Below are 26,576 nucleotides of genomic sequence, written 5' to 3' on the forward strand. Positions count from 1 at the left end.
TTAGATTGTAGTTTTGCTTGTAAATACAGCTTCATTTGCTTTCCAACTGAGCTGGTCTGGCAATTTTATGTTGGGGGGTCATTTCAACCCACCACAGTGACCAGTACTGCCTCAGTGAAGGAAGAAAAAATGCGTGGGTTTTTCCCCCTCTTCACTTAAAACTTAAAGTGGGAGCCAGCTCTTTCCAAGAGCACAAACATTGTTGGGTTTGATGGATGCCCAGAGTGGTTGTTCCTAAAGCATGCTGGCACTATGCTCAGGAATACCCCACCTGCTTCAAAGAGCTTCCAACTTAGAGATCCTTTGGCAAAAAATCCTGAGTTATGTGACCCCTTTGCTGAGTATGTGCCCCTCACCTGCTGACAGATACTAACTGCACGTATTCACAGCAAAACTGAAACTTCAGCAGATGTTTTTGAGTAGATAGCTTCATTCCACTTGGAAGGATTTGGGGGTGGAGAGAAATAACTGACCACAATGTTGCCAGAGTGGGTTACAAGTGTAAAAATAGCTTATGACAAATATACAGCAGAGGAGCCTGAACTCTGCTTGGAGTGCCCATGAGTCAGGTAAGGTTTGGGTGTCTCTAGGAAAAGAACTTCCCTCATCTTCAGTGGAGAGCAGAAACCTGCAGTTCAGCACACCTCTCCAGATGACAAAAAAGTTGTGGAAAAAGGGTGAAGTGGATAAACCATCCTTAAAATGAACAAAAAGTGAATTTCTGGTAGTTAGATGAATATGGGAAACCCACCAAAATATGTCATTTTGTTTCTATGGACTTCAGCTTTTGACAGGTATGGGTTGGTTTGGTAAGAAAGGTCCCTTCTATCTGGCCTGTACCTAAAAACTCCCAATGAGCACTTCCTGCCAATTCCAACCTATGATAAACCATTGTTAATGTGCACAACAGCTTAAGGAAAAAACACCAAACCCCTTGCATCTGATCATCAGGATTTGATCATAAAGATTAGCAAAGCCTTCCCATACTTAAAGGGAGCCTTCAGGAAAGATGTCCTCTTTATCAGGGTGAGAGGTAATGACTTTAAACTGAAAAATGGTAGATTTGCATTAGATTGAAGGAAGAAGTTCTTCACTGTGGGGATGGTGAGGCACAGAAACAGGCTGCCCAGAGAGGTTCTGGATGCCTCATCTCTGCAATGTTCAAGGCCAGTTTGGATAGAGCTTTGAGCAACTTGATATAGTGGAAAGTGTCCCTGCTCATGGCAAGGAGGTTGGAACTACATGGTCTTTAAGGTCCTTTCCAGCCTAAACTATTTTACATATCTATGATTGTCTACAACATCTCCTTTAATTTTTTTTCCAGAAGTCTTGTTTGTCTGGGTTTTGTTTTCTCCTTTACGTTTGGGGTTTTTTTTCAGTATTTCTGAACCCCAGACACGTGAGAGCCACTGTGCAGCGTAGTTGGCCATGTGGTGGTAGTTCCAGATGCTGCCCACCACAGTTATGCCCCCAAACCCACTTGTGCCTGTCCTTTCAGTGGGGCACATGTAGTGCCCAGTCATTCAACTAATCCCACAGCATGGGTGCTTTGCTTATGCACAGTAAAGCTGATACCATCCACAGCACTGAATGCAAAATATGTGTGCTGGAGCATGTCCAGGGAAGGGCAATGAAGGTGGTGAAGTACCTGGAGAACAAGTATTATGAAGAGTGGCTGGGGGAACTGGGATTGTTTCATCTTGAAAAGAGGAGGCTGAAGGGAGAACTTATTGCTCTCTACAACTGCCTGAAAGGAGGCCAGGGTGAGGTGGGGGTTGGTCTCTTCTCCCTAACATCAAGTGATAGAATGAGAGAAAATGGCCTCAGGTTGTGCTAGGGGAGGTTTACATTGGGTAGTAGGAAACATTTCTTCGCTGGAAGAGTGGTCAGGCATTGTAATACGCTGCCCAGGGAGGTGGTGGCGTCACCATCCCTAGAGGTGTAAAAAAAATGGGGAGACTTCGGGACAGTTTACTGGCCATGACAGCGTTAGCCTGATGGTTGGACTCAATGATCTTAGAGGTCTTTTTCAACTGAAAGAATTCTATGATTCCGTAATTCCAGGTGAGGTTGGACACAGATCTAAACAACCTAACCTAGTTTCAGATGTCCCTGAGCACTGGACTGGATGACCTTGAAAAGTTCCTCCCAACCTAAACCACCCTGTGATTCCTTTAAACGCGGTCGAAAGGCGGACGCCTGCGGAACTCCCCCGGCGGCCCTGGCACTGCAGGAACGCCCCCGGGAGCGCTGGGACAGGTAGTTCTGGCCAGGCGGTGCCCACAGGCCCCGCCGAGGCGATGAACTACTCTTCCCAGCGTGCCCCGAGGAGCCGCGGAGGCGATAAAAGGGGGCGGTGGCAGCAGAACCCCGCACACACGGTGTTGGGGAGAGGCGGCCCCGCGGGTGGGTGAGTGAGGGCGGTTGTTGCGTGGGCAGGGGCCGCCTGTCCGCTCCGTGATGAGGCCGCAGGAGCCGCCGCAGGGAGGCCCCGCCGTCACGCTGGAGGCGCTGAAGCAGCGGGCGTGCGAGAGCGTGGAGCTGAACGCGGCGCGGCTGGGCGGGCTGAGCCGCGACATCTGGAGCCGGCCCGAGCTGGCCTACGAGGAGCACCAGGCGCACGACACCATGACCCGCTTCTTCTCCAGCGGGGAGCTGCCGGGCTCCTCCTGGGCCGTGCAACCGCGCTACAAGCTGGGCACGGCGTTCCGCGCCGAGTGGGGCACGGGTGGCCCCCCGTGCCCCCGCCCGCTCCGTATAGCCTTCCTTTGCGAGTACGATGCTTTGCCCGGTATCGGCCACGCCTGCGGGCACAACCTCATCGCCGAGGTGGGAGCCGGCGCCGCGCTGGGGCTGAAGGCCGCCTTGGAGAGCCTGCCGCAGCCGCCGCCTGTTGCCGTCCAGGTGAGAGCCCTCCCGAGGGCGGAGGTGGCCACCTGGGCCCCTGCGGGCCAGTAAGCTCCTGACTCCCTGCATTTGTGCTGCAGATCACGGTGCTAGGGACGCCTGCGGAAGAACAAGGAGGAGGCAAAATAGACCTAATAAAAGCTGGAGCGTTTGACGGCCTGGATGTGGTTTTTATGGCACACCCCTCGCAGGAAAACGCAGCTTACCTGCCCGATGTGGCCGAGCACGAGTGAGTGAGCGGGTTAGCTGGGAAGGGTTGGCGTGTTACTAGCCTTTTCTCCCTGAGCAGGTTTGCTGCTTTAGAAGGGGCCGAGAACCTTGCAGGTGTCCTTCAGAAGAAGTATTTGCAGTCAGCTAAGAAGTCAGGTCACTCTTCTGGGCACTCTTGAGATAAGCGTCCCAAAGCACAATGTTAAAGATTTCTGACTGCTCTGTGATCATCTTGGATGTGTCCACAAACCCCATTCGCTCTTCTGAGGTTTCTAGGTATTTCTTTTTAAATGTGTTTAAAAAAAAAAAAAAAGACAAAAGTGTACCTAGAAGGAGTCTGTCTGGGCCACAGATCCTTTCTTTTATGGGCAGGAAGTAATTAAGTTCTTTGTATGCATTTTAATCAGTTTTGAAAGTGTTTCAGATTTTCATTACCACTTCTGAAAAGAGTCAGACAGCTAAGCCCAACTGCTGCTCAGATAACCTTCAGCCTAAAATTTAATCATGGCCGTTTTATATCTTTTTAACTCTCATGTCATCTTTGTCTTCAAATTACTTCTTTGCTTTCTTTAATGTTTCACCCCAATATAAGTCTAGGCAGCAGTCATAGCCTCATTCAGCTCTTTCTTGCCAGCTAGCCATTTATAACTACAGAAATTAAGCCTTGGCATCTTTTGATTAGTCCTGCTCTTCAATCACAGCACTTGTTCATTTGTGCTTGGAGTGACTTGACTTACCTTGAAGTACTCCTTGCTGGATGTGGAATTGTACACAGTCCATGAGGTAGAGTTTCCTTAGACCTTACTCAGCTGACCATTATGTCTCTTTGTCATTTTGGAGACAGCTGGCATGTTTTGGGGCTGCTTTTTCAGTCATTTTCAAGCAGTCAGCTTTTAGACAAATGCTTAGTTTGTAAGTATATAAAATGTTTCTGAGCTTCATTCTATATTCTCTGCCAGTCTGCAAGGCCTTGGTGTTCTTCCAATGACATCATATAAACATCCTCTATTTTCCTGGTATTCCATCACTATTGTCAACAGCTTTTTTACTACATTTTATGTCACAGTTACTAATGATTCTTGATCCTGAGGTCTTACCCTGCCGAGTCTCTGCCTTAAAACTAATCTGCAGGATACAGTTTTCACTGATAGCTTCGTCTCTGTGTGCATTTCAACTCTTGCAATAGCCACTTGAGTTTGATACAGTAAGATTTGGAAATCTCTCTTCAGATACTATGGCTTGCTGTAGAGTGCAAGTCCTAGATAGCCTTGAAGTCTCGAATACGGAGGAGGTGTGGAATTGAAGTAGACTGAAAAAACTTCCTACCACCAAAAGCTTGAAACACTGAATTTGTCATGATTTGTGTAATTACGAGATTATAAGGATACAAATGCTGTTTTGATAATTGACTTTTGTTTGTTTCCATGAAATTTAAGGACTGATAATCACCAAATGGCTGGTGTTACTATAACTGCAAGCTCTAAAAGCTGGTTTGTGCCTGAAATAAACTTAATGTACTGGGATAACTGGTGACTACATGCCACAATTTGCTGATTTTTATTCATTGATCCTTCACTTAACCTGTTCGTTGCTGGTCAGGCAGGATCCACATTCTTCTGCTGATAAGCTTAAACTGGTTTAGGGTGGTGGTATTCACCAAAATTCATTGAGTGTTTTCTGAGAGTGTGACATCTGTGTAGCAACAGAAGCACAAGAAAAGGAATGCTAAAAGAGCATTTTTTAATGAGAAGTGCATGTTTCTTGTGGGGGGAAAAAACAATACTACAACCTGACTTTGTGCTCCACTTTTGCCTTCTCTCTGTTTTTTGGAGAATATCCGGGGATCTGTCCTGCCTCCTCTGTGAGTTGATTTGAAAGGTTGCAGTCTAATACTTGGGATGTTAATGGATTAGTTTTCTTACCTTTATTTCATAGTAATAATAGATTGCAAATAAAAGTCCATGCTTCACAGAAATGAATGTATGGTTATCTTGGAGGATGAGAGGAGATGGAAAAGGGCAGTAAGGGCAGTTTCAATTTGGATAGCAGGCAGAAGCAGCTTTTTCTGGTGCAGCAGTACACTCCATTGTGTCCCAGAGCATTTGGGATCAGTTCAGGGTAAATGGCTAAATGGTCATTTGTGCAAGACAGGGACAACCTAGCTGAGTAAGAAGTTGTGCATCTCAGGGTAGGGGAGAGCTCTTTGAAGGTGGAGTTTTCTATGCCAAGGGCTAAATACTGAGTAGGACCAGATTTAGTTAAAATACCTACTGTTGATAAAAATCTAGTAATTCTGTATTTGATAAATACCTTACATAGTTGGTATTTAAAATTTTTCTCATGTACTGAGTTTTCATACAATTTGAATTACTAAATTATTTTGTAAATTTTAATATAAATGGCTCTCAGATAAAGCAGAGCAGGAACTCTTGCTGGATATGTTCAGGTGCAGTATTTTGACTTCTACAAAGCTGGAGGATAACCTTTGCACTAAATTTATTCCTTGTTGCAAGCATTTTTGAGGCATGCAGGGAATGAACATTCTTGCTATAGCGTAGTAAAGTGAATTTTATACTAGGCTATGCCTCTGCCACACTTGTAAAACTTCTGTTATTTAGACATGGGTTCTGTATGAACTTATGAATTAATGTACTTTTGCTGTCCTACATAGTGTAAATGTTTTATTTCTTTGGCAAGAATTGGAACAGTCAGCTTCTGATTTTGAATTGGAGAAATGATCTGTTGTCCTCTTGAGAAGAATGTTAGTAACTTTGAGTCTTACAACAGGCAGTTTTGGGTGCATGTAATATGTGAAAGCCTGTACTTCCCAGGAAAAGGCTACACAGTGGTATATAACTGGTAGCTCTTCTGCCTGTTTTGCTCTTGGTTTCATTCCATTTTGTTGATTTTTCTAGAAATCTTTCAACATCCTCCCACTCTCAGTTCAATTTTGCAACATTGTAATGCTAGGCAAATTGTTTGTTCTGCACAGAATTTGAATTACAAGTATTTGTGTGAACAAAAGGAACATTTTATTTTTAGAGGTTCTTCCAGTGAATGAAAACCAAATAAAGCAATGCCTTTTATCTCCTAGTGTGACTGTGAAATACTATGGAAAAGCTTCTCATGCTGCTGCTTATCCTTGGGAAGGAGTTAATGCATTAGATGCTGCTGTTCTTGCATACAACAATCTGTCTGTTTTAAGACAGCAAATGAAACCGACCTGGAGAGTTCATGGTGAGATCCTCATTACATCTAATGTCCACAAGTAAGAGTTTAGGCTGTTGAAGTACTAACTTGGAGAATCCCACAATTTGAAAGTATTGCATTATTGCACTAAAGTAGTGTAGTCACGTAAAATACTATGAAAAAGCATCACTTTGATAATTTGTCTGTAATCTTTAAAGTCTTGGCAGTGTCCAGAATTAACTACTGAAAATAGGCTTATAGGTCAGATTCTAAACAGGACATCAATGACCTAGGTAAAGGCTATAGATGAATTTTAGGTCTTTGCACTTGAAGTTGCAGTTCAGAAAGGGGAAAAAAAAAGGCTAAGTTTATTTTGGGCCATGGCCTTGAATTTCTTAAAGTCAATGTATGTGTTTTTGCAAAGGTGTAAAATTAAATACTTCTAAAAACTGAAGTATTATTTATTGCATCATTTTTGTACTAGGAATTCTACTAATTAAATGACATTTACTGGAAAGATGTAGTGATGTAGAGTAGCTGAAGTTTTATTTGCTAAAGTACAAAAAGACAATCCTATAATTCTGGTTAGGAGCCCTATCAAACAGATATTCACTGGATCCTGGTATTAAATATCTAATACACATCAAAATGGAAAGGTCACTTTGCTTCTGTTAAGTAAGACCTGTTAACCACTGAGCTTGACTTACACTCGTCTGACATGCAGTTTCTTGTTGTACAGTGAGAGTTTCCAAAGCTGAGGTTGAAACTGCCCTTTAGCTCTAAACTCAGGTTTCCCTTATTACACCCATCAGAATCTTTTCCAAGTTGAAACTGAGAAACTTTGCCATTTCTGCAGGACGTTTGAATGTAGAGCTGCTTATTTGCAATACTTGTTACGAGCTTTAAACACTTCTGGGAGTTCAGAGCTAATCATTATACATCTTGACAGCTTGTGCTGTATGGTATGTGTGTTTCTGTCTGGGATATCTGGATGAAGTCTGGAAGCCCTAACCCTTTTGAGAGAAAGATGTTCTGCTGTGCAGCATACCCAAATGAGTGTCTGATAGCAGGCACTTAATTATGAGTTTTGATGTCTGAAACCCATGTGTTGCACATTTAAGGTTGAAGGTGCCAAAATCTACTATGGAATTTAATCCTAAAACCCTAAATATTTATTTGTGGTTTCTGAGGGCTACTTGGGTAATGTAGGCAAAAAAATAAATATTTTTAAAAACCACCTAGAGGTAACACTTCTTGAACCACAGGAAAACTTAAATTACTGTGTTGATATAACTGCTGTCATAAACCTAGTTTTCAAACTGTAAGTACTTAAAATACTTTTAGGAAAGCATAAGCAGCTAGAATGAGATTTAATTTTAGGAGTACTTCCTTTACAACAGTGTGTTGGAGGTCTTGTGCTGTAGACATGCAGTAACAGCAGGGGCTGACTGATCCTGAAAACCTTAATGTTAACCCACTAAAAACTGAAATAATTTCAGTTACTTGAAGTCTAAAATCTCTAAGCAATGCTTTGTATTTAAACATTGTTGGTTTGAGTTTCTGAGGTGGTCTTTCATTCCTGCTTATGAGTGGACTAAATGTGGTCCCCTTGAAAAATAAGAATGTAGATCTTTTTTTCTGTTCAGAAAGTTGTTTTAAACTGGCTGTAAAAAGAAAAAAGTTCCATCTAGAGGGCAAACTGAGTGCTATTTAGTGTGCAGATCTCCTGTCCAGTCCATGTTGCAGTTACTTTGAAATATAAGTGTAGACCTATTCTTAGACTCTGTCCAATTCCATTTACAAATCTGCTGGACAAGTCAAGTAGAAGTTGTTAACCCATTAAGCAACTTGTTCTGAGCAAATGTGTTAGAGTACTCATCATGCAGATTTGCATGATTAGTTGCTGATTTGCTGTTTCCTTTCCTGTGATGTCTGTCCCTCTCCTCTAAGCTGTTCTTTTTACTATGAATTAGTGGTTTAATTCAGGACTTTTTACTTAGCTGTATTTGAGACTAGGGAGGTTTTACTTGAGGGGGAGTTCAGAGGCTTAACAGGATTTCTGCACCAAAAATAAAGATTTGTTGCCCATTTGCATCTTGTCAGAGCTCTCTTTTTCAGGCTTCAGTGACATACACCAGTAACTGTGCAGTGGATAGTTTCTCAGATTCTACAGAAAACAAATTTTATTCCAGATACATGAATTGAGGGTTGGAAGCCAGGGAAACAAACAGCCTATTGAAAGCAACCAGCTATTAATGCATTGAAATCTAATGTAGAATTGAGATCTACATTGTTACTGTTGAAGTACCTAAATATTATGGTCTTTTATGGTCATGCCTCTGATGCCATAATTGAAAACTATGAAGTTTCCACACATTTCCTTGAGGGAACATTTTCAAATCAAACTTCACTCTGAAATAAAACCACATATTATGCATTGCAGTATTTTAAAAGAATTCAAAAAGAATCTAATGAACTTTCTCTGCACTGCAGTACACACATTATTCCAGTATTCCTGAGAAATGCAGCTTCCTCAATTTCTCTCCAAGACGCCAAAGTAAGCTGGAAACAATCTAGTTGAGGAATGTTTAAAAGCTGAAATCCAGAGTGGCCTTCATAGTAAAGCTTTTTCTTTCAATGGCAGCCAGATTGCTTTATGACTACATTCAGTTTCAGGGGATTAATTACAAATACTAGTGTGGCTGGTCTTTGGTTTATAACTGAGGCATAACCAAAAATGCAACAAAATTCTGTTGAAAGCCATGTACATGTTACACTTAACCTGGTATGATGAAGAAACTTTGTCCACATACTGTGGTTTTGACATTGTGTTTTATGCCCAGCTGATGTCTTGTTGGGTTTTATGTTTAGCTCTTGAGCAAGGAGTTTCAATGCAGCGGTGAAGATCAAGCAGTTGTACTGAACACTGATAAATGACTTTTCCCTTTCTGCAGGTGTAATAAAAAACGGTGGTGTGAAACCTAACATCATTCCTTCTTACACTGAACTTGAGTTTTACTTGCGTGCCCCTTCAATGAGAGATCTTTCTGTTCTGACAGAGAAGGTTGAAAACTGCTTCAGATCTGCAGCACTGGCCACAGGATGCAAAGTAAGAACCTATTTATGGTCATGTGTGTGTTACGTTGGAGGTAAGGTAGGCCAGAACAGGAAATTGAGGCTTGCAGCATGGTGTTTGTCTGAAACAAACCTAAGTTTCTATGTGCTGTTGTGTTGCTTTGTGTCCTTGAAGAAAGCTCTGATTTATAAATAGGATGCCACAGAATCACAGAGCAGTATAGGTTAGGTGAGACCTCCAGGGCTCAGGTAGTCTGACCCTTTCTTCAGAGCGGATTGCTTGGTGCTGTGTAGACTTCCACATACCTTCAAAGATGAAACTGCAGCTTTTCTCAACAAGTGCTCTACCCACCTCATGAAGAGCAATGTTTTTACAGTGTTTATACATTGATGACTGAGCACTGGAACAAGTTGCCTGGAGAGAAGTGTGGCATTTCCATCTTTGGAGATACTCAAAAGCTAGCTTGCTGTGGTCCTGGGCAACCAGCTCTTGGTGACCCTCTCTGAGCAGGGGGAATTGGACAAGATGACCTCCAGAGCTGCCCACCAGCTTCATCCATTCTGGGATTCTGTTGCATATAATAGGCTTTTCCTTTGGTTCCTCTGGTCATATCACTAGGCATCTCTAAGGATTCTCCTTCTGTACCTTCTCTGTCTGATAATCATAGATAACAGTAAGATCTCCCTCTAACCTTTTCTGAAGGTTCAACAAATGCAGTTCTTTTAACTTTTCCTTAGGGTGTTCTCAAGCACCCTAATCATTTTGGTGCTCTTCCTGTGGACTAATTTCAGTCTTAATTTGAGTACCACAGAACTGAACACAATATACCAGATGTGGTCTCGCCAGAGCTACATCAATAATAAATACATTAAAATAGTAGTGGCACCAATGTTGATGGCAGATGAGTGTTAGAAGTAACAGGCAGCAATTCAGATTTTTGTGACGCTGATTGTAGCACTTGGAACTGGCATATCTTCTGTGCTCTCTGAGCCAGACATCATTAGGAAAAGCTGATCTTAGTCATGCACTGTCTGCTTGTCCATGAATGTGTGCTGGATGTTCACAATGGGCTTGTGATTCATGTGCCTCGACACGGGTCTTAGGAAGATTTATTTGCTCTGTAATCCAACTGGAAGCTTGAGGATAGCAAGATCTTCCTCTTGGCCCTTCAAGGTGGATGTGACCTTTAGCTCTTCTTCACTGAGCTGGAGCATCCCTCTTTTCAATGGCATGTGAAAAATAACTCCCTGATTGCACCACTGCTCCTCTCTTACTCGGCATGCTTGGGTGCATCCTGCCTAGTCCCGTGTACATAAAATTCCTTTAAGTGCACCAGTGTGCACTTGCAGCTCAGAAAGCCAATCACATCCTGGGCTGCATCAAGAAAGCATAGCCAGCAGGTCAAGGGAGGTGATTCTCCCCCTGTACTCGGCTCTAAGACCCCACCTGGAGTACTGCATCCAGCTTTGGAGCCCCTATTACAGGGGAGATCTGAACGTGCTGGAACGTGTCCAGAGAAGGGCCATGAGGATGATCAGAGGGCTTGGAGCACCTCTCCTATGGAGACAGACTGAAAGAGTTGGGGCTGTTCAGTCTGGAGAAGAGAAGGCTCCAAGGGGACCTTACTGTGGCCTTTCAGTATCTGAAGAGGGCCTACAAGAAAGCTGGGGAGGGGCTTTTTACAGTGATAGGACTAGGGAGAATGAAGAAAAACTAGAAATGGGTAGATTCAGATTGGATGTTAGGAGGAAGTTGTTCACCATGAGGGTGGTGAGACACTGGAACAGGTTGCCCAGGGAGGTGGTGGAAGCCTCATCCCTGGAGGTTTTTAAGTCCAGGCTCGATTTGACTCTGAGCAACCTGCTCTAGCGTGAGGTGTCCCTGCCCATGGCAGGGGGGGTTGGAACTAGATGATCCTTGAGGTCCCTTCTAACCCTAGCAATGCTATGATTCTATAATCTCTTTTGTTTCCATTTGTGTATGCTATGAGTGATGCTACTAAGCTCAGAGACCTGTGAGGAAGAGGCAAAACAGATACTCAGTACTTTGTCTTTTTATTTTGATGGTCTTTGTCAGGTAGCAACCAAATGTAGTAATAAAGAGATTTTTCAGTTAGCATTCTTGTCATTTTTTCATGTTCAGTACACGGAAGTGTCTCCTGTAGCTGGTTCAAGCAGTGTGATCCCCTTGCCAGTATATTGTTCAGACAACAGTTCTACCTGCTCTGGAGTTACAGGCCAGGGTTATGACTAATGCAGCTGTGAAAACAGTGCCTATGCTGATGAGAATAAATGGATATGGCATAGGTGAATGTAAGCTTGTAAGTTTTAAGGTCTTTGAGGCATTAGATGCTGTTTTCCTTATACAGCCTAGAAAAGACTTTCAGAAGGTGCACTTGAAGTGGAGTAAGAGTTAAGATCTCCTTTGAAATTCAACCTGTGTGTGTTTTTTACATTTTTGTTTTAAACTTTGCCTGTATGAAACCATTCCATAAATGGAGCTGTAATTTGAAGTGTTCTAAACAATAGAAAATAGATTTTGGTAAACGTCTAAAAATTGATTTCTCTGTAGTTTAATGGCACCCGAAGTGGGAAATCATGATACGCTGTTACATGATATGTTGGTTTCCTACTTTTGGAGATGCTATCCATGATATCCATGCTTCTGGAATTTGACTGGTGCAAACTTGACAGAACACCAGCTGTGTTTTGATCAAGAGTAGTATTAGGTAGAATGTTGTGCTTTTGAAAGAAGCTCAGCACTTAATATCTGTTTCAACATGGACTCGAAGCATGAGTATCTGCTTATTTTTTTCTGGCCTTACATTAAGTTGGCTTAAGTTGGGGGGAAATTTCTAATCATTTGGGTTTTTTTGTCTAGGTGGAGATAAAAGGTGGGGAAAATGATTACTACAATGTGCTTCCAAATAAAAGCCTGCAGAAAGTTTACAAGGAGAATGGAAAGAAGCTTGGAATAGAATTTATATCGGACGACTGTATCTTGAATGGTTTGTCAGGTAACTCCATCTGGGTTTTTTGTTATGACTTAAGCTTAGATTGATAAGCTCTTAAGTGTATAAAACAATAGGATAGAGCTGAGTTAAACATAGTTTGGTCACAAGAAAAAGCCAAATTAGAGAGTTGACACTAAGTAAAGGGATTGTCCCTCTGGCTTGTGTTTCTGGATTTGTTTCATACAACAGGTGTGAAAAGCAGTAACCACTTTCTGATTATCTCTGAAAATACTTCAAGTAAGAAACAATTTGTTTGGGGGAGGGACGGAAAGATGGAAAACTAAGAATCTTACTGAGAACATGAGGATGTGTAATGAATTAAAGCTCATTCTTGCTTTGAAATACGGAATCCTGGTCAGCTGTGAATGGAGGTGAAACTTAGGAACGTTGTCTAAATTAAATATTTTTCAAGCTTACATATAGACAAATTTACTGGCATCTAACTAATATTTTAGAGGGCGTTTTTGAAGGTTAAGTGGGGGTTTAAGCATCTCAGTAACCATTAATGGGTAATTTTCTGCCCCTAGTTTTAGTTCACAAGTTCAACAGATTAGTTTTCCAAATGGTGCTCTTCAAGTAGGTGTTCACTTGTTTGACTGTCTCAAACTATTTAACTTTTGTGGTCTCTCAGAGCTGGTGTAATAGGAATGCAAATTCTTGAATGCTCTGGTGGGTTTCTCAGTGCCCTTAACAGGCTGGTTTTTTTCAGAATTTTCCTACAGGAGCTCTGGTCAAGTCTTAGCTGCTTCTGATATCTTCAACCCTTCACTACCAATCATAACCATGTATATAGATGCTTTTACTCATACTAAAGATTTCCCCTTTGGGTTAGAAGGAAAAGATTGTTCTCAGTAAAAAGTTGCTATTATAATTAGTTTGATTGCAGTACTGACCTTCTCTGTGTATAAAATGCAGGTTATCTTTGCACAGTTGAGATCTTGGGGAGAGAGGTTTGGGTTTTTTGGTTGGGGGAGATGGTATTCCAGTTTGTTTTTTACTCCACTTCCAAATTAAGGCAACAGTAGCATATTTTCTCCAAATGGCTTACTGTCTCAGGTTTAAAAACAATTAAAGGCAGATTTCTTTTCTTCAGTGTGGTACAAATATGATTTACAACTAAGCTCATTTAGCCTAAGAAAAGGGGCTGAGGAGCCTTACTTAGATTGTTTACTGTAGTGAAAGTTTTTGTAGCTCTTGCTAGTTGCTTCCTTCAAACCATTGTATTAGGGGTAAAGATCATGAATACAGGTAAACTTGCTGGTTCAGATGACTTCAAATGAACTTAGCACAGACACTAATTGTAATAGTGTTTTAACATGTAAGGTACATGATATGCTGAAGGTTAACCATTAACTTAAACTGATATCCCTGTCCTGTCCTTAAATTGCTTGTCAAATGCCAAAATGTGCTTTAGCAATTGTTTTTATTTCACGCTGCTGTAGGCTTTACTGAATTTTCTTTCCACAGCTTCTCACTTGCATTCTTGCAATGAGGATTTGGGAGTGGCAACAAAGCACAGCCTTCAGACGCATAGGGTTGGAATTTTGTATGCTACCCTTTTTTTTTTTTTTCTTGGGAGGGTTGAGTGTTTTGTCTCATCTTTTTCAAGACCTCCATTTCTGTTTTAGTTTTCATACGGTTTTCAATGTTTTCTTTTAGGATGTCAGTTTCTTCTGTTGAAAGGGAAGGACGATAGCTCAGTTGCTTCTCCATGTCTGTGCAGCAGAGAAGTCGTAAACAGATGAGCATACTCGCTGCCACCTCTGCATGGGTATTAGTATCGGTCTGCTTACAGGTATCGCTCTAGGCAGCTAAGCTCTGCAGAACTCCTCTAGGCCATCAAACCACACTGCTGGGTGCCTTCTGCACCTGCCACTCATTTGGCATGCAGCCAGGAGAACGTGAAGTAATGGGATTCCAAGCTAGTTTTGACCAGCTGCCATGACCTGTTTCTGCTGGTAGGGTAGGTGTACTACAGGATGTCAGTAACCTCCCAAAGGAGATGGCTTTGTTTAGTGTGCCTTAGTTGAATCATAGAATGATAGAATGGTCCAGGCTGGAAGGGACCTCCAAAGGTCATCCAGTCCAACCTCCCCGCAGTCAGCAGGGACATCCCCAACTAGATCAGGCTGCCCAGGGCCTCATCAAGCCTCACCTTGAGTATCTCCCAGGAAGGGGTCTCAACCACCTCCCTGGGCAACCTGTTCCAGTGTTTCCCCACCCTCATAGTGAAGAACTTCTTCCTGATAGCCAATCTAAATCTGCCCTTTTCTAGTTTGAAGCCATTGTCCCTCATCCTGTCACCACAGGCCCTTGTAAACAGTCTTTCTCCATCCTCCCTGTAGGCTCCCTTCAGGTACTGGAAGGCTGCTGTTAGGATTCCCTGAAGCCTCCTCTTCTCCAGGCTGAACACCCCCAGCTCCCTCAGCCTGTCCTTGTAGCAGAGGTGCTCCAACCCCCTGATCATCTCATGCTCATCATAACTTACTCAATTTTTAGTGTTCATGGGGTTCATTGCCTTCCTCTGTCCAAGACTGATAGAGATGATTTTAAGAAGGAGCCAGTAAGTTTTGAAAATAGCTCTTTTGGCGCTTGGGGCTGTACATAAATGCCTCCTAGAATCATTTGTATTTTCCTCTCCACAAGTGTTTGTGGTAATACTGACTTCCATGACTTGTTCAATGGCTTGAAGCATCAATGTCAACTTCAGGATGTATTTTTGAGAAAATGGAGCTCCCATTGTTCCACCTTTCCATTGATGGTAGTGCACAAGTATGTATATTGCGTTGTCAGCTGAGCAGCTATATAATGCTTCTAGAGGGAATCCCAAGCTGTACATCTCTAGCAAGCACACAGTTCCAGATATTTGTATGGAAACCATGGGAATATAGGATCTTTTAAACATGCTGATAGATTATTAACACTAAAAGGGTGTAACATTTTTTTTCTGATATCAGGAGAGATTTGACTGTCATGTTTTTATTAAAAGCTGCCTGGATTTTGGCTTGGTAAGCTCTTGATCTTGCTAGAAAATAGGAAGTTTAAATCCCTTGCACTCAGCAAAAATAATTTGTAAACAGGTAGGAGATTGGAAATGGATGTAAATTTAAGTGGAATTACATGACTGAGAGCCAGGATGCACTGAAATTTCTAATGCTTGATTTGAGGGGTGAGAGCAGGGGAAAAAGGCCAACAGTCTTTCCAGCAATTTATGTATTAGGACTTAGGCAAGTCTGGAACTCTTGATTTAGTCTGGAGTAGGCAGAACTTGCAGACTTCTGGTTTGTCTTTCCAGACTGACCAACAAATGGGTCAATAGCACAGAGTACTGAAAATGAAAATCGCTGTGCCAGGAGTGGGATTTTCCTCCATTGCATACTGAATTTATGGAAAAAGGTCATGTTTCTGGACAAGGCTTGCTGCTTCTGTTTGTCTGCAGGCAGAACTAGTCTTCATAGAATCATAGAATGGGCTGGGCTGGAAGGGACCTCCAAAGGTCATCTACTCCAACACCCCCCACAGTCAGCAGGGATATCCTCAACTAGATCAGGTTACTCAGAGCCCTGTTGAGCCTCACCTTGAATATCTTCAGGGAAGGGGCCTAAACCACCTCCCCGGGCAACCTGTTCCAGTGTTCCACCACCCTCTTTTCCTCTTGGATCACAATGTAGGCTGTGTGGACTTACTTTCAATAACTGTACGCTTCAATCATTTAATTGCTAAGTCTTAAGGTATTAGCAATGTATTTTCTGTATGAAGTATCATGGTATGGAGGCTACCTGATGTGTTACAAACAATTTCAAACCTTTGAAACAGTAATTTTGTTCCATTGCTAAAGGAAAAAATATTTTGCAGGTCTGACTGGCCTCAAAAAAGTTAATTGATATCCTAGCTAGTCATCCCTATTTTCCTCTGCTACAAATCAGTACTTCCTCTGGTGTCTGCATTTCACAATAACTGGTATGTGGATTTCTCCAGCTTCTGAATGTCATTTTAACAAATACTGAGTGGATTGCTTCTTTGGGTTTAAAAAAAAAAAGTACTCAGGAAGTAGTTTTAGACTCTTGGATGATTTACTGTGAAGGGTGGATGTCTCATTAAGAGGATAAGGCAGTGCTATGAGATGGGTACTGTCACTAGCTAACATACTGAAACTGCTAGTCAGGCACAAAAGAATCATCAGGAACATCTGCAGCATTTCTATCATGAAGTTTTTTTTGTCTATGAAGCACTAGCATTGTCTGGAGTTCAGTTCTGATACTGCCATTTCAAGAGTGCTTGTCCTGTTAAGGTTTCCATAACTGAGAATAATCAAAAAAAACACAGGAAAAAACAGCTGTCCTCTGTCTGGTTTTGTTTAAAGTCAGATTGTTCCTGCTTCAAATTCCCACTGAGTATTTCTGTGCTGTTGAAAAGTGGGAATTGCTGGGCATGGTTTTAAGGGCTGTAGCAGGAACATAGCTGAACTGCCTGTAAACTCCAAAGTTTGCAGCTTTCTTTGTTTCTGAATTAGCAGCTTACTGTCAGGAGATGCTCAATAAAAAAAAAATTAACAGTAAACCGAATAGAAACATGCTGATACATCTTCCTTACAGTGCAGTAACTGATTATTGATCAGAAGCACACTGGAGAGCAGCATCTGAAGATGATTAGTTAGGGAAACCATTTCAGTGGTGGAAGGTTTTTGTATGGATGGTAATGACTGATTAGAAATGATTTGATTTTACTGTTTGGGGCAAAGGATGTTCTGTTTTAGATGTGGGCAGGAAATAATGTCTATCATACGTTTTCTTACAGCATTCAAGACTCTTCAACACTTAATAAGAAAATCTGTGCTGTTTCTAGGTTCCACAGACTTTGGAAATGTTACATTTGTAGTCCCTGGGCTTCATCCTTACTTTTATATTGGCTCTGATGCATTGAATCACACCGAGCAGTACACAGAAGCTGCAGGTGAGTAGAAGTGGAAAGGATTAGAGGTTTATATTTGGAACCCTTGTGCATTGTAGGAACTGGTTGCTGACTGTTCACTACAGCATATCTAGAAAATACAAATGTTTCATATCACAGAGGGTTAAAGCTTTCACATGCTTCTATGATACTCAAAGCTACAAGGGGATACAAGGGGAAGAACTGGATTCAAAAATGGCTGCATGTGAATATCTCTGTAGAAATGGAGTTGCCTTCTGCAAGCATGGTAGGATCTGAGCTGAATACAGAGCCTGAAGCAATTACCTTAGCTATTGCAGACTTACATGAAAAAAGCTGTCAAAATGTAGAGTTTCTGGTTTTGTTTAAAGTTAAATGTATATGGGAAGGATGACCACTCCTGACTATCAAGACAGAAGAAATTAGAAGAATTATCCCTACAGCAGCACATTCAGAAGAGTTTTATAAACATGAGCCAAAAGAGAAAAGTAATTATTACTCATAAAGCACAATATTCTGGAAATGTAAAGGAGATAATGGTACAAAAATTCATTTTTCTACAAAGGAAGATGTGAACACTCATTTTCCTGTTTTTAGTCTTAGTTGCTTACACCAATAGCAAATAGTTAAATACTTGCCTGTGAAAATTTGTTCTGAAGCATTAGGAAATAGACATCATGCAGGTAATCTAATAAACTGTTCTTACAATTGAAACTGGAAGCTTTTGTTTTATAGAATCAGCCTTATGCTATAAGCCAGTGGTTTATAATCTAAAGTTAGTTGTCTAACCTGACATTTCTTTTACTTTGTTTTCTGCAGGCTCCCAGAATGCTCAATTTTATGCTTTACGCACAGCAAAAGCTTTGGCTATGACAGCACTGGATGTCATTTTTAAGCCAGATCTCCTAGAAGAAGTCAGAGAAGATTTTAGACAAGTGAAGCTAAAAGAAGAGGGGCAAATAAATCTTGTACAACCTAACAAGGAATCTGGCATTGGCACAGGGTCCTGTGCATCATGCTAAACTCGATTAAACTTCTCTCAGTAGGATCAACTTAATGGAGATGCTGTATTAATGTCCCAGAAGGAATTGGATAAACACAGCTGAAGAAATGTTAATTTTCTTCAATTTTTTGGACTTTAGGAAATGAAAATAGCATCATTGCTTTCAAAAATGTGAAATTTAGTCCTGCTGCAATATTTGCTGTATTCAGTGTGGGGATGAACCTCAGAGAGGCATCTTGGATATGTTGGTTTTAAGTTGCAGTGTTGAGTAAATGATAGCCTTTAGATCCCTTGTTGGTGATTCTGTGCCTGGTTTTGACAGTAGTAGCTTCTTGGCAATGAAAGAGATCTGTTTGTGTGGAAATGTGATCTGTAAAAGTTGATTGTCCTGAAATGCATTGACCTTCCTCTTAATATATTTTAGAAGTGTTGTGGAGGAAATCATTGATTGGAAAGCAACTAAATGTTTAACACTTTGAAACTACTGCAGGACAATACATGTGCACCTCACAGATTCACAGGTTGCACTGGGTTGGAAAGCACCATCAAAGGTCATCTTCTCCAACCCTGCTGCAGTGAGCAGGAGCACTTCCAACTAGACCAGGCTGCCCAGGGTCACGTCAGGTCTAATCTTGAATGTCTCCAGGGATTGGGCCTCAACCACATCCTGGAGCAACCTGTTCCAGTATATTACCACTCTCATTGTAAGGAACTTCCTCCTTGTGTCCAACCTAAATCTGTCCTGCTCCAGTTTAAAACCATTGCTCCTCATCCTATCACTGCAAGACCTTCCTTCTCCAGCCTTCCTGTAGATACCCTTCAGATAGTGAAACGTAGCTATAAGGTCTTCTCAGAGCCTTCTCCTCTCCAAGCTGAAGACCCCAATTCTTTCACCTTGTCTTAATAGGAGAGGTGTTCTAGCCCTCTGATCATCTCTGTGGCACTCGTCTGGATCTGCTCCATCAGGTCCATATGTCTCTTTTTGGGGGCCCTAGAACTGGACACAGTGCTCCAGGTGAGGTCTCACCAGGGTAGAGTGACAGAATCACCTCTGTTGACCTGCTGGCCATTCTTCCTTTGGTGCAGCCCAGGGTGTGATTGGTCTTCTGAGCTGCAAGTGTGCATCAATGGCTCACATCCAGCTTTTTATCCACCAGTATCCCCAAGTCCTCTCAATTTCATCATCCCCCAGCCTGTATTGATATCAAGGGTTGCCCCAACGTAGGTGCAGAACCTTGCATTTTGCCTTCTTGAACTTCATGAGATTCTCCTTGGCCCACCCCTCCAGTCTGTCCAGGTCCTTCTGGATGGCATCCCCTCCTTCAGCCTTCTCAACCACACCACTCATCTTGGTATCAGCAAACTTTCTGAGGGTGCACTCAATCTCACTGTCTATATCGCTGGTGAATGAAGATACTGAACAGCACTCGTTCCAGTACAGACCCTTGAGGGAACACCACTGGTCATCTGTCTCCACCTGGACATTGAGCCATTGATCACTACTCTGTGGATGGGATCATCCTCTTTTAACTCCCAGTCTAAGGCAAATAAATGTTCACACAAGGTGCTGCTGTATTTTATCTGCTCTGAAGTATGTGCACGAATTCAGCCAAACCAGTGGAAATCATTGGGAAAAAGATGCAAGCCTGGAGCAGTAAATGAATGTAACCAACGGCTTGTCTGCAAACCTCTGTGTGCAGTAAGCTCTCAGAAGCTTGCACTGAGGGTTGCTTGTTCTCAGTAACTGCTTGTTCTCATATCCTAAGCAGCAGATCAGTTAATTAACTTGTTAAAAGATCACATGAATACAGAGAGAAAGAACCGATCTTTTGTTCAGATGCAAACAACTGAGTCACTGGAGAGACTGAGTGTAAAAGCAGCTTACAGGTTAACATCTTCCTAAGTATAGGAAGCTTCTGAAAAGAAGTCAGGCAAACTGCATTCTTCAGGAAGTCAGAATATCCAGAACAATTCCAGAAAGCTTATTTGGTTTGGTGAACTCTAGAATTCCAATCAGAATCTGTTTTATTAGTTTCTGTATTCAATTTCTAGTCTTAGAAAACAAATACCTTGCTTCTGTTTAAATGTGCACTCCCTCTGCATTTCTGTGCACTCCTTAACACAGACCTCCAGCTGTTATTTAAAAATTCTGTTGAAACTTTCCCTTCTTAGAAGGAAAAAAAACTGTGACTAGGCTGTCTTCAGTTTGTATGTCATGTAGGCAATGTAGACAACATAATTTGGCAGTTTAGGGTTTTCTGATGCTTAAACCCCTCTGTGCTTGTAGGCCCAGACTATCTGCTAATATATTGAATGCTCAGTGTCATTGGGAAAAGGAAGGGATTATTCCTGTAAGAGCTAGAGGCACAATTAAAAGGATTTATTTTGTCATACAAGCCATTTATTTGAGAGCTGAGCATGACCTGAGCATTCCAAGTTACAAAGTGATCCCTCTTTACACCAGTATCCTTGTTCTTATTCATCTATCAAAACTGTTTGCTAATGCATGAAGCAGGTGAGGGTTGGGCTGTGAGCAATAGCCATGTCCAGAATAGTAAATTGGATCCTAAATCCAGTTGAAACTGGGTCTGAGGTTTGTCAAAGGAACTTTTTCCTTGAATTCTAATTTCAACCCTGCCTTGGCAGTTCTCAGACACAATTACAATCCATTGAGTTCTGCTGGGTTAACGAGCTAGTTCATAAATTTCCTTAGCAGGTGGGGCTTTTTATTTCCTCCTGCACAAACTGCTTAACTTCCTGCTTTGCTGCTTTGAAGATGGGAGTGCTTGGGTCCCAGTGACAGCAATACATGCTGTGTTGTGTTTCCCACAAGCTGTTGAGCATTACTGCCTTCTCAGTTCTTTGTCTTTGTTGGCTGCATCATGTCCAAGATCATTTAATTAAACATCTCTGCAGTGAAAGCACATCTTAATTTTGTTGTAGTGTTTGCTGGTTTTAAAATTAAACTGAAGTACTGATTAAAGATGAGTTGGTATCAATGAAGCAATCTCATTGTGACTGAATTAGTCTTGAGAAGACTGAGAGGGGAACCATGAGGATGATTAGGGGACTTGAACATTGCCCCTATCAAGAGAGACTGAGAAACCTGGGTCTGGGGACTGTTAAAGGCTTCAGTCTCCAAAGCTCTTAACGCAGACATGCTCACAGGCACAAACTGTGTCTATCCATAATCCACACAAACCTGCCAATACACCTCAACTTCTGAAGCCTGCATCATCCCAGACTGGTCTTTGGGTTAACCTCCAAGAAATCCATCGGATTTACACAGAACAGTGTCGCCCTAAGCAAGAAGAATGAGTGAAAGTTGTACAGTCTGGGGTGGAAAGCTTAATGTTATCTTCCTCATTCTGAATTTGCATGCAGGCTTCTTGTCAGAGCCCTGCCTTTCTAGTCTCAGGGTGCTCCATCCCTGCCTTCAGTACAGGGTTTTAGTACAGTTGGTGTTTGACTGGATGAGGTGCTGAGCAAAAACGTCTTAGATACATCTATAAACTCCTGGAGATCATTCTTTTGAAGGTAGAAAACACACAATGCTGTATAAAGGTGAAGTTTTACTGTGATTCTGAGTGTTTCTAGAAACAAAACCAAACAAATCACTCTGATTTCTTGTGGAAATGGAAAGGAGCAGACTGTTAGTGATCTGATACAAACCCCATACACTGAAAGGTTAAAAGCCAAAAACGGGGGGGTGTGAATTAATGAGTACAGCTGTTGGCAAACTGGCTGTGTAGGACATATCCTGTACTTAGAGGATACCTCTATGTACACATTTACATAAGACTGAAAAGGCACTAGAGTTCCCCAAATAAAACACCAATAAATTAACAATGCAAATCCAAACACGGAGGTTGGGAGAATCTCTCTAGGGAGATGTGCTGGAAGGGCAACTTTGAAAAATCACGTGGGGAGCTAGAAAGCAGTCTCCCACTGAAAGCCAGGGAATTCTAAAGTTCAGCTCCCATTTGTATCTTCAAAATCTCCTTTAATATACTGGTCAGATGCTGATAAATGTATGTAAGTATGAGATTAATGAGTCTGTAGAGGGATGTACAGTACTCTAGCAAACTACACAGCATTAAGCTTCTTATGAAGCTGGAAAGCTTTAAAATCTGGCACTCCTGTTGGTGCTGTCCTTAAATTGTAGAAAGAAATGGGTTGATACAATGTTGAATCTGAATACATTCCTGTGCAAGTAGGGCCCAAGAAATCTTGGAGCCATCTGAGGGGGGGAATGTGTTGTTGGAATCAAGAATAAGGTAGAGTGGCCAAAGCTGATGGCCAGTCCTTCAGCTGCTTTTGCCAGAGTGACCTTTCCACCTTCCTTTGTCTGAACTGTTCATGGCTTATGAAAATAGGTTGAGGTTTTGTTTTTTTTTTTTTAATCTCTTGAAAAAAATCTACTGGAGAATAATATGATATGAAGGAAATGATAAAAGTAGGCTAGGATAGTATGTGAAAAAGAAAAGCTATATAGAAATGAGTAGTAAAACTGTCTTGTGGGGGTGGGGGCTGAGTCTTTTAATGATCTTTTGTGTGATTTCATTGCCTTGCCTGTGGAGTGTGGGCTGTTAAGTGCAAGATGAACATAGGTAGTTTTGCAGGTCATGATTTTAGCAGCTATAAGAAATGTTGAATATGTTTACATGACATATATTTACATAGGAAATTAAAGCAACAACCAGCAGTGTTCAAACAACTGCAATGTCTGTGTCACAAGCCTGATGGTAGAGTGGCAGAGCAGTCAGTCCAGGGAAGATCCCTCGTAAGAAGATTCACTGGTTGGTTGGGTTTGGGTTTTTGGTTGGTTGGTTGGTTTGCTTTTGTTTTGGTTTGTTTGGGGTTTGTTGTTGTTTTGGTGGGGTGTTTTTTTTTCTTTTTTTTTTTTGAGACACAACTGCTTTGGTCTGATTCTCAGAGCAGCTACAGCTAGAACAGACAACAGCATCTGCTGTACAGGGAATAGTGAATTCTGTAACTGTGTGCAAAAGCATGCGTATGTTTGAAGTCCTGTTAACCCAAACCCTCACTCAGCTGTGTGGATGTAGGTGTGTAACACATGGCAGCAGAGCAATTGAGTGACCACACTTTTTGAGACACTTTTGGTCTCCTGTTACTGTAAAGGCCCCTGATCTCAATTCAACTGGTTCTTCTTTTACTGAAATACTTTATTACTTCTACATGGCAGATTTTGCCTTTTCCATATGGAGTACTTGTGCTGAACGACTGCTGTGCAGAAGCCACGATGGAAAGTTGGGGCTTAAGTCAATGCTGAGTGCCTCCAGGCTCCAGTGAGTGTCCTTGCTCCTGCCCTGGAGGGTGCTGAGCCTTCTCCAAGGGCACAGTGGGCTGCAGGGTGTCAGGGCAATGGATGCAGCATGAAAGGGTCAGTTGGACCTGGGTCTGTAATGGAGCTGTTGTCTCATGGTGGAAGCTCGGTTTTACTTCATTCCAAAGATTTTTGGTGTGGTGTCTTTAGTAAGTCAGAGCTAAAGTCCTCACTCTGCTTTGTTCAGCACCTTTCCATTATGGTTTTACTAAACACCAGATGAAGCAGGCTTTTCCTGGGAGCACAATGGCTGGTTGCTTTACAGGCTGCAACAGGTTCTCAGGCTGTACAGAGCAGACACCCAGACTATTACAAAGAAAAGAAGCTTATTCTAGAGAAGTTTTATTCCTTTTTATAGACACCTGATTTTCTTCACTGGATCATTTTGTAGAGAAACCTGTTTCCTCTTGCAGGAGACTCTAGAGCAAAGCTCCCACTGCCCCAAGTACACAAACCAAGGAGAGTTCCTGTGTTTCCCGGAGGATTTGGTTAGCGTTGCAGGAAGTCTGGGGTTTGCTGATTCATTGGTAAATGTACACTGCAGGTCACGTTTTAAAAAGATAGCCTAAACAGCTTGGAAATACTTCTTTGTTTTAAATATGATCAAGACAGCACAAGTCTGAAACATTCCTAGGTGGAGCTGTCAGTGCAGTACTGCTAGGACAGCATGCATTAAGCAGCAAAAGCAAGCTGCAATCATCAATAACCTTGCCAAAGTGTTTCTTGGTACTGGATATTTTGTGTTGGCAATGACTGTTTCTGACTTCATCCTGCAAACATGCAAGTATTTACACATTCTTGTGTTTATTGGTGTTGTGCTATGTCTGCTGAGGTGTGAGATGTATGCATGCACTCTGACGATTAGGATCCCGGGGCACGATATGGAGGATGCACCATTTATATATATATAAGCAACTGGCAATTACAGTCACTTGTTAAAATAATTTACAGTGGCCTGTGAGGCACAAGAAGGAACATAGCACAGCTTCAAATAAGTATAAAATTTTAGATTGTATATCCTCTATTTTTGCTGAAATGTGAAGCTTGCACAATTATTTATGCCACAGATGAGTTGCATCTATTAAAAAAACCCCAACTAAATCCCTCCTTCCCCCCAAAAAAACCCCAAAGCCCCCTCAATCTTCCAGTTAGAACAATTCTCCATTGTCTTTCTGTTAGTCTATAAGAGGGGTGGGTGTCAAGTGGAGGGGGCCAGGCTCTTTTCAGTGGTGCACAGTAGTAAGACAAGGAACAACAGGTTCAAGCTTGAACACAGAAGATTTCACCTCAACATGAGGAGAAACTTCTTTACAGTGAGGATGACAGAGAACTGGAACAGGCTGCCCAGGGAGGTTGTGGAGTCTCCTTCTCTGGAGACTTTCCAAACCCACCTGGATGCATTCCTGTGCGGACTACCCTAAGTGATCCTGCTTTGGCAGGGGGGTTGGACTCGATGATCTCTTGAGGAACCTTCCAACCTCTGATAGACTGTGAGACTGTGAGACTGTACTTTTGTGGAGTGTCACAATGCTCTGTGACTGCAGAAGACACACATAGTTATGAAAAGATGGACCAGTATATCAAATTGAACAGAATGTATGCACCAGGGAATATTATCCTGGAGTACTTGTCGATGGCGTGGGTGTCGATCCGCATGCTGACGTATCTCTGGTTTTTCCTCCTGCCCGAGCCCCTCTCGGAGCCCAGTGCCAGCTGCACCATCATTCGGTCCTGTTTGTCTCCATTCTCGGACATGTAGTGCCCCAGCTCGTTCACATCCCCGTCGTTGTAGCTGCCATCCATCATCATGGCCCGAGGCTGAGGTAGGCTGCAGGCACAGGGAATCTGTGGACACAAGCGCAGGGTGGTTTGGACTTGTGTCCAGATGTACACGGACATCCCATTTGTCCTTACAGAAGGAGAGGAGGGAACAAGCATGCAGCATCCATCTTATGATTAAAGACTGAGAGACATGGGGCTGTTTGGTTTGGAGAAGAGAAGGCTGAGAGGGGACCTTATCAATGCCTACAAATATCTGAAGGGTGACTACCAGGAGGATGGAGCCAGGCTCTTTTCAGTGGTACCCAGTGATTGGACAAGAGTCACAGGAAATTGCATCGCAACATGAGAAAACACTTTTTTACTGTGAGGCCGATGAAGCACTGGAACAGTTTGCCCAGAGAAGTTGTGGAGTTTCCTTCTCTAGAGACCTTCAAAACCCACCTGGATATGTTCATGTGTGACCTGCCCTGAGGGGTCCTGCTTTGCAGCAGGGTTGGACTCAATAATCTCTAGAGGTCCCTTCCAACCCCTAGCATTCTATAATTCTATGAATTCAAGCTGCTGAGACATGAAAGGGAGAACATGAAGATGAAGCTGGGCAGTAGCTTTTTCCTTCTCTGTTTCCATGTCTACAAGACACAGGGCAGTCAGGGAGAGAGCAGAGTGTCTGCAAAAGCCCACTTGGCTTAAGCACATCTATCAGGGTGTAAATGAAAGCTAAGAAAATCAGAGAAGAGAGCAGAAGGAAACCACAAGGAGGAATGTATGAACCTTGCTCCATGTGAAGAGAAGAGCTTAGGCTGATATTTTGGGTGCTTATAATTTAATGTAATGAAGGCAGAAGGGGAAAATTTGGATCACTGTGTAAGTTTGGACTGCGCCTGGAGAAAAGTGAGGGATATCTGCCATGTTAGCTGAAACCCAAAGTACAGTATCTGTCTGGTGCTATTCACAGGTTTGTATCATCTGTATTAAAAAAAACTTAAAAATAATCTAAAGGTAAAATCATAAAACCTTTCCCATTTGTACAGGCAGTATAGGACTATATGTAGAGGGAGCTGGAATCTTCAGACTCTGAAGAAAGAGCAATGAGCTTGGGTGTGGGTGGTCTAGCAGATCT

At 42.2% G+C, this 26,576-nt stretch overlaps 2 protein-coding genes across 4 annotated transcripts in view; one reads left to right on the forward strand and one right to left on the reverse strand.

Moving 5' to 3' along the window:
* Positions 1 to 2,460: 2,460 nt before the first annotated feature.
* On the forward strand, positions 2,461 to 18,677 carry PM20D2 (peptidase M20 domain containing 2). Its single transcript, XM_054395283.1, has 7 exons — positions 2,461 to 2,904; positions 2,988 to 3,136; positions 6,212 to 6,354; positions 9,261 to 9,415; positions 12,263 to 12,398; positions 17,241 to 17,348; positions 18,144 to 18,677. The coding sequence occupies exons 1-7, from the start codon at positions 2,461 to 2,463 to the stop codon at positions 18,344 to 18,346; spliced, it is 1,338 nt and encodes a 445-aa protein (XP_054251258.1). The 3' UTR covers positions 18,347 to 18,677.
* Positions 18,678 to 25,231: 6,554 nt separating this feature from the next.
* The window catches only part of LOC128975845 (gamma-aminobutyric acid receptor subunit rho-1), a 41,627-nt gene continuing 40,282 nt past the window's right edge, over positions 25,232 to 26,576 (reverse strand). For all 3 annotated transcript variants that reach the window (XM_054392918.1, XM_054392911.1, XM_054392904.1), the window contains one exon: positions 25,232 to 25,519. In XM_054392918.1, the coding sequence (XP_054248893.1) occupies positions 25,232 to 25,519 (288 nt within the window). The remainder of the gene's footprint in view (positions 25,520 to 26,576) is intronic.

The sequence above is a fragment of the Indicator indicator genome, chromosome 2 (assembly GCF_027791375.1).
Source record: "Indicator indicator isolate 239-I01 chromosome 2, UM_Iind_1.1, whole genome shotgun sequence".
Lineage (NCBI taxonomy): Eukaryota > Metazoa > Chordata > Aves > Piciformes > Indicatoridae > Indicator > Indicator indicator.

Coding starts and splice junctions, on each gene's coding strand:
- PM20D2 (XM_054395283.1), top strand. CDS start 2,461: ATGAGGCCGCAGGAGCCGCCGCAGGGAGGCCCCGCCGTCACGCTGGAG. Junction 6,355..9,260: donor ACCGACCTGGAGAGTTCATG/GTGAGATCCTCA, acceptor CCCTTTCTGCAG/GTGTAATAAAAAACGGTGGT. Junction 17,349..18,143: donor GCAGTACACAGAAGCTGCAG/GTGAGTAGAAGT, acceptor TGTTTTCTGCAG/GCTCCCAGAATGCTCAATTT.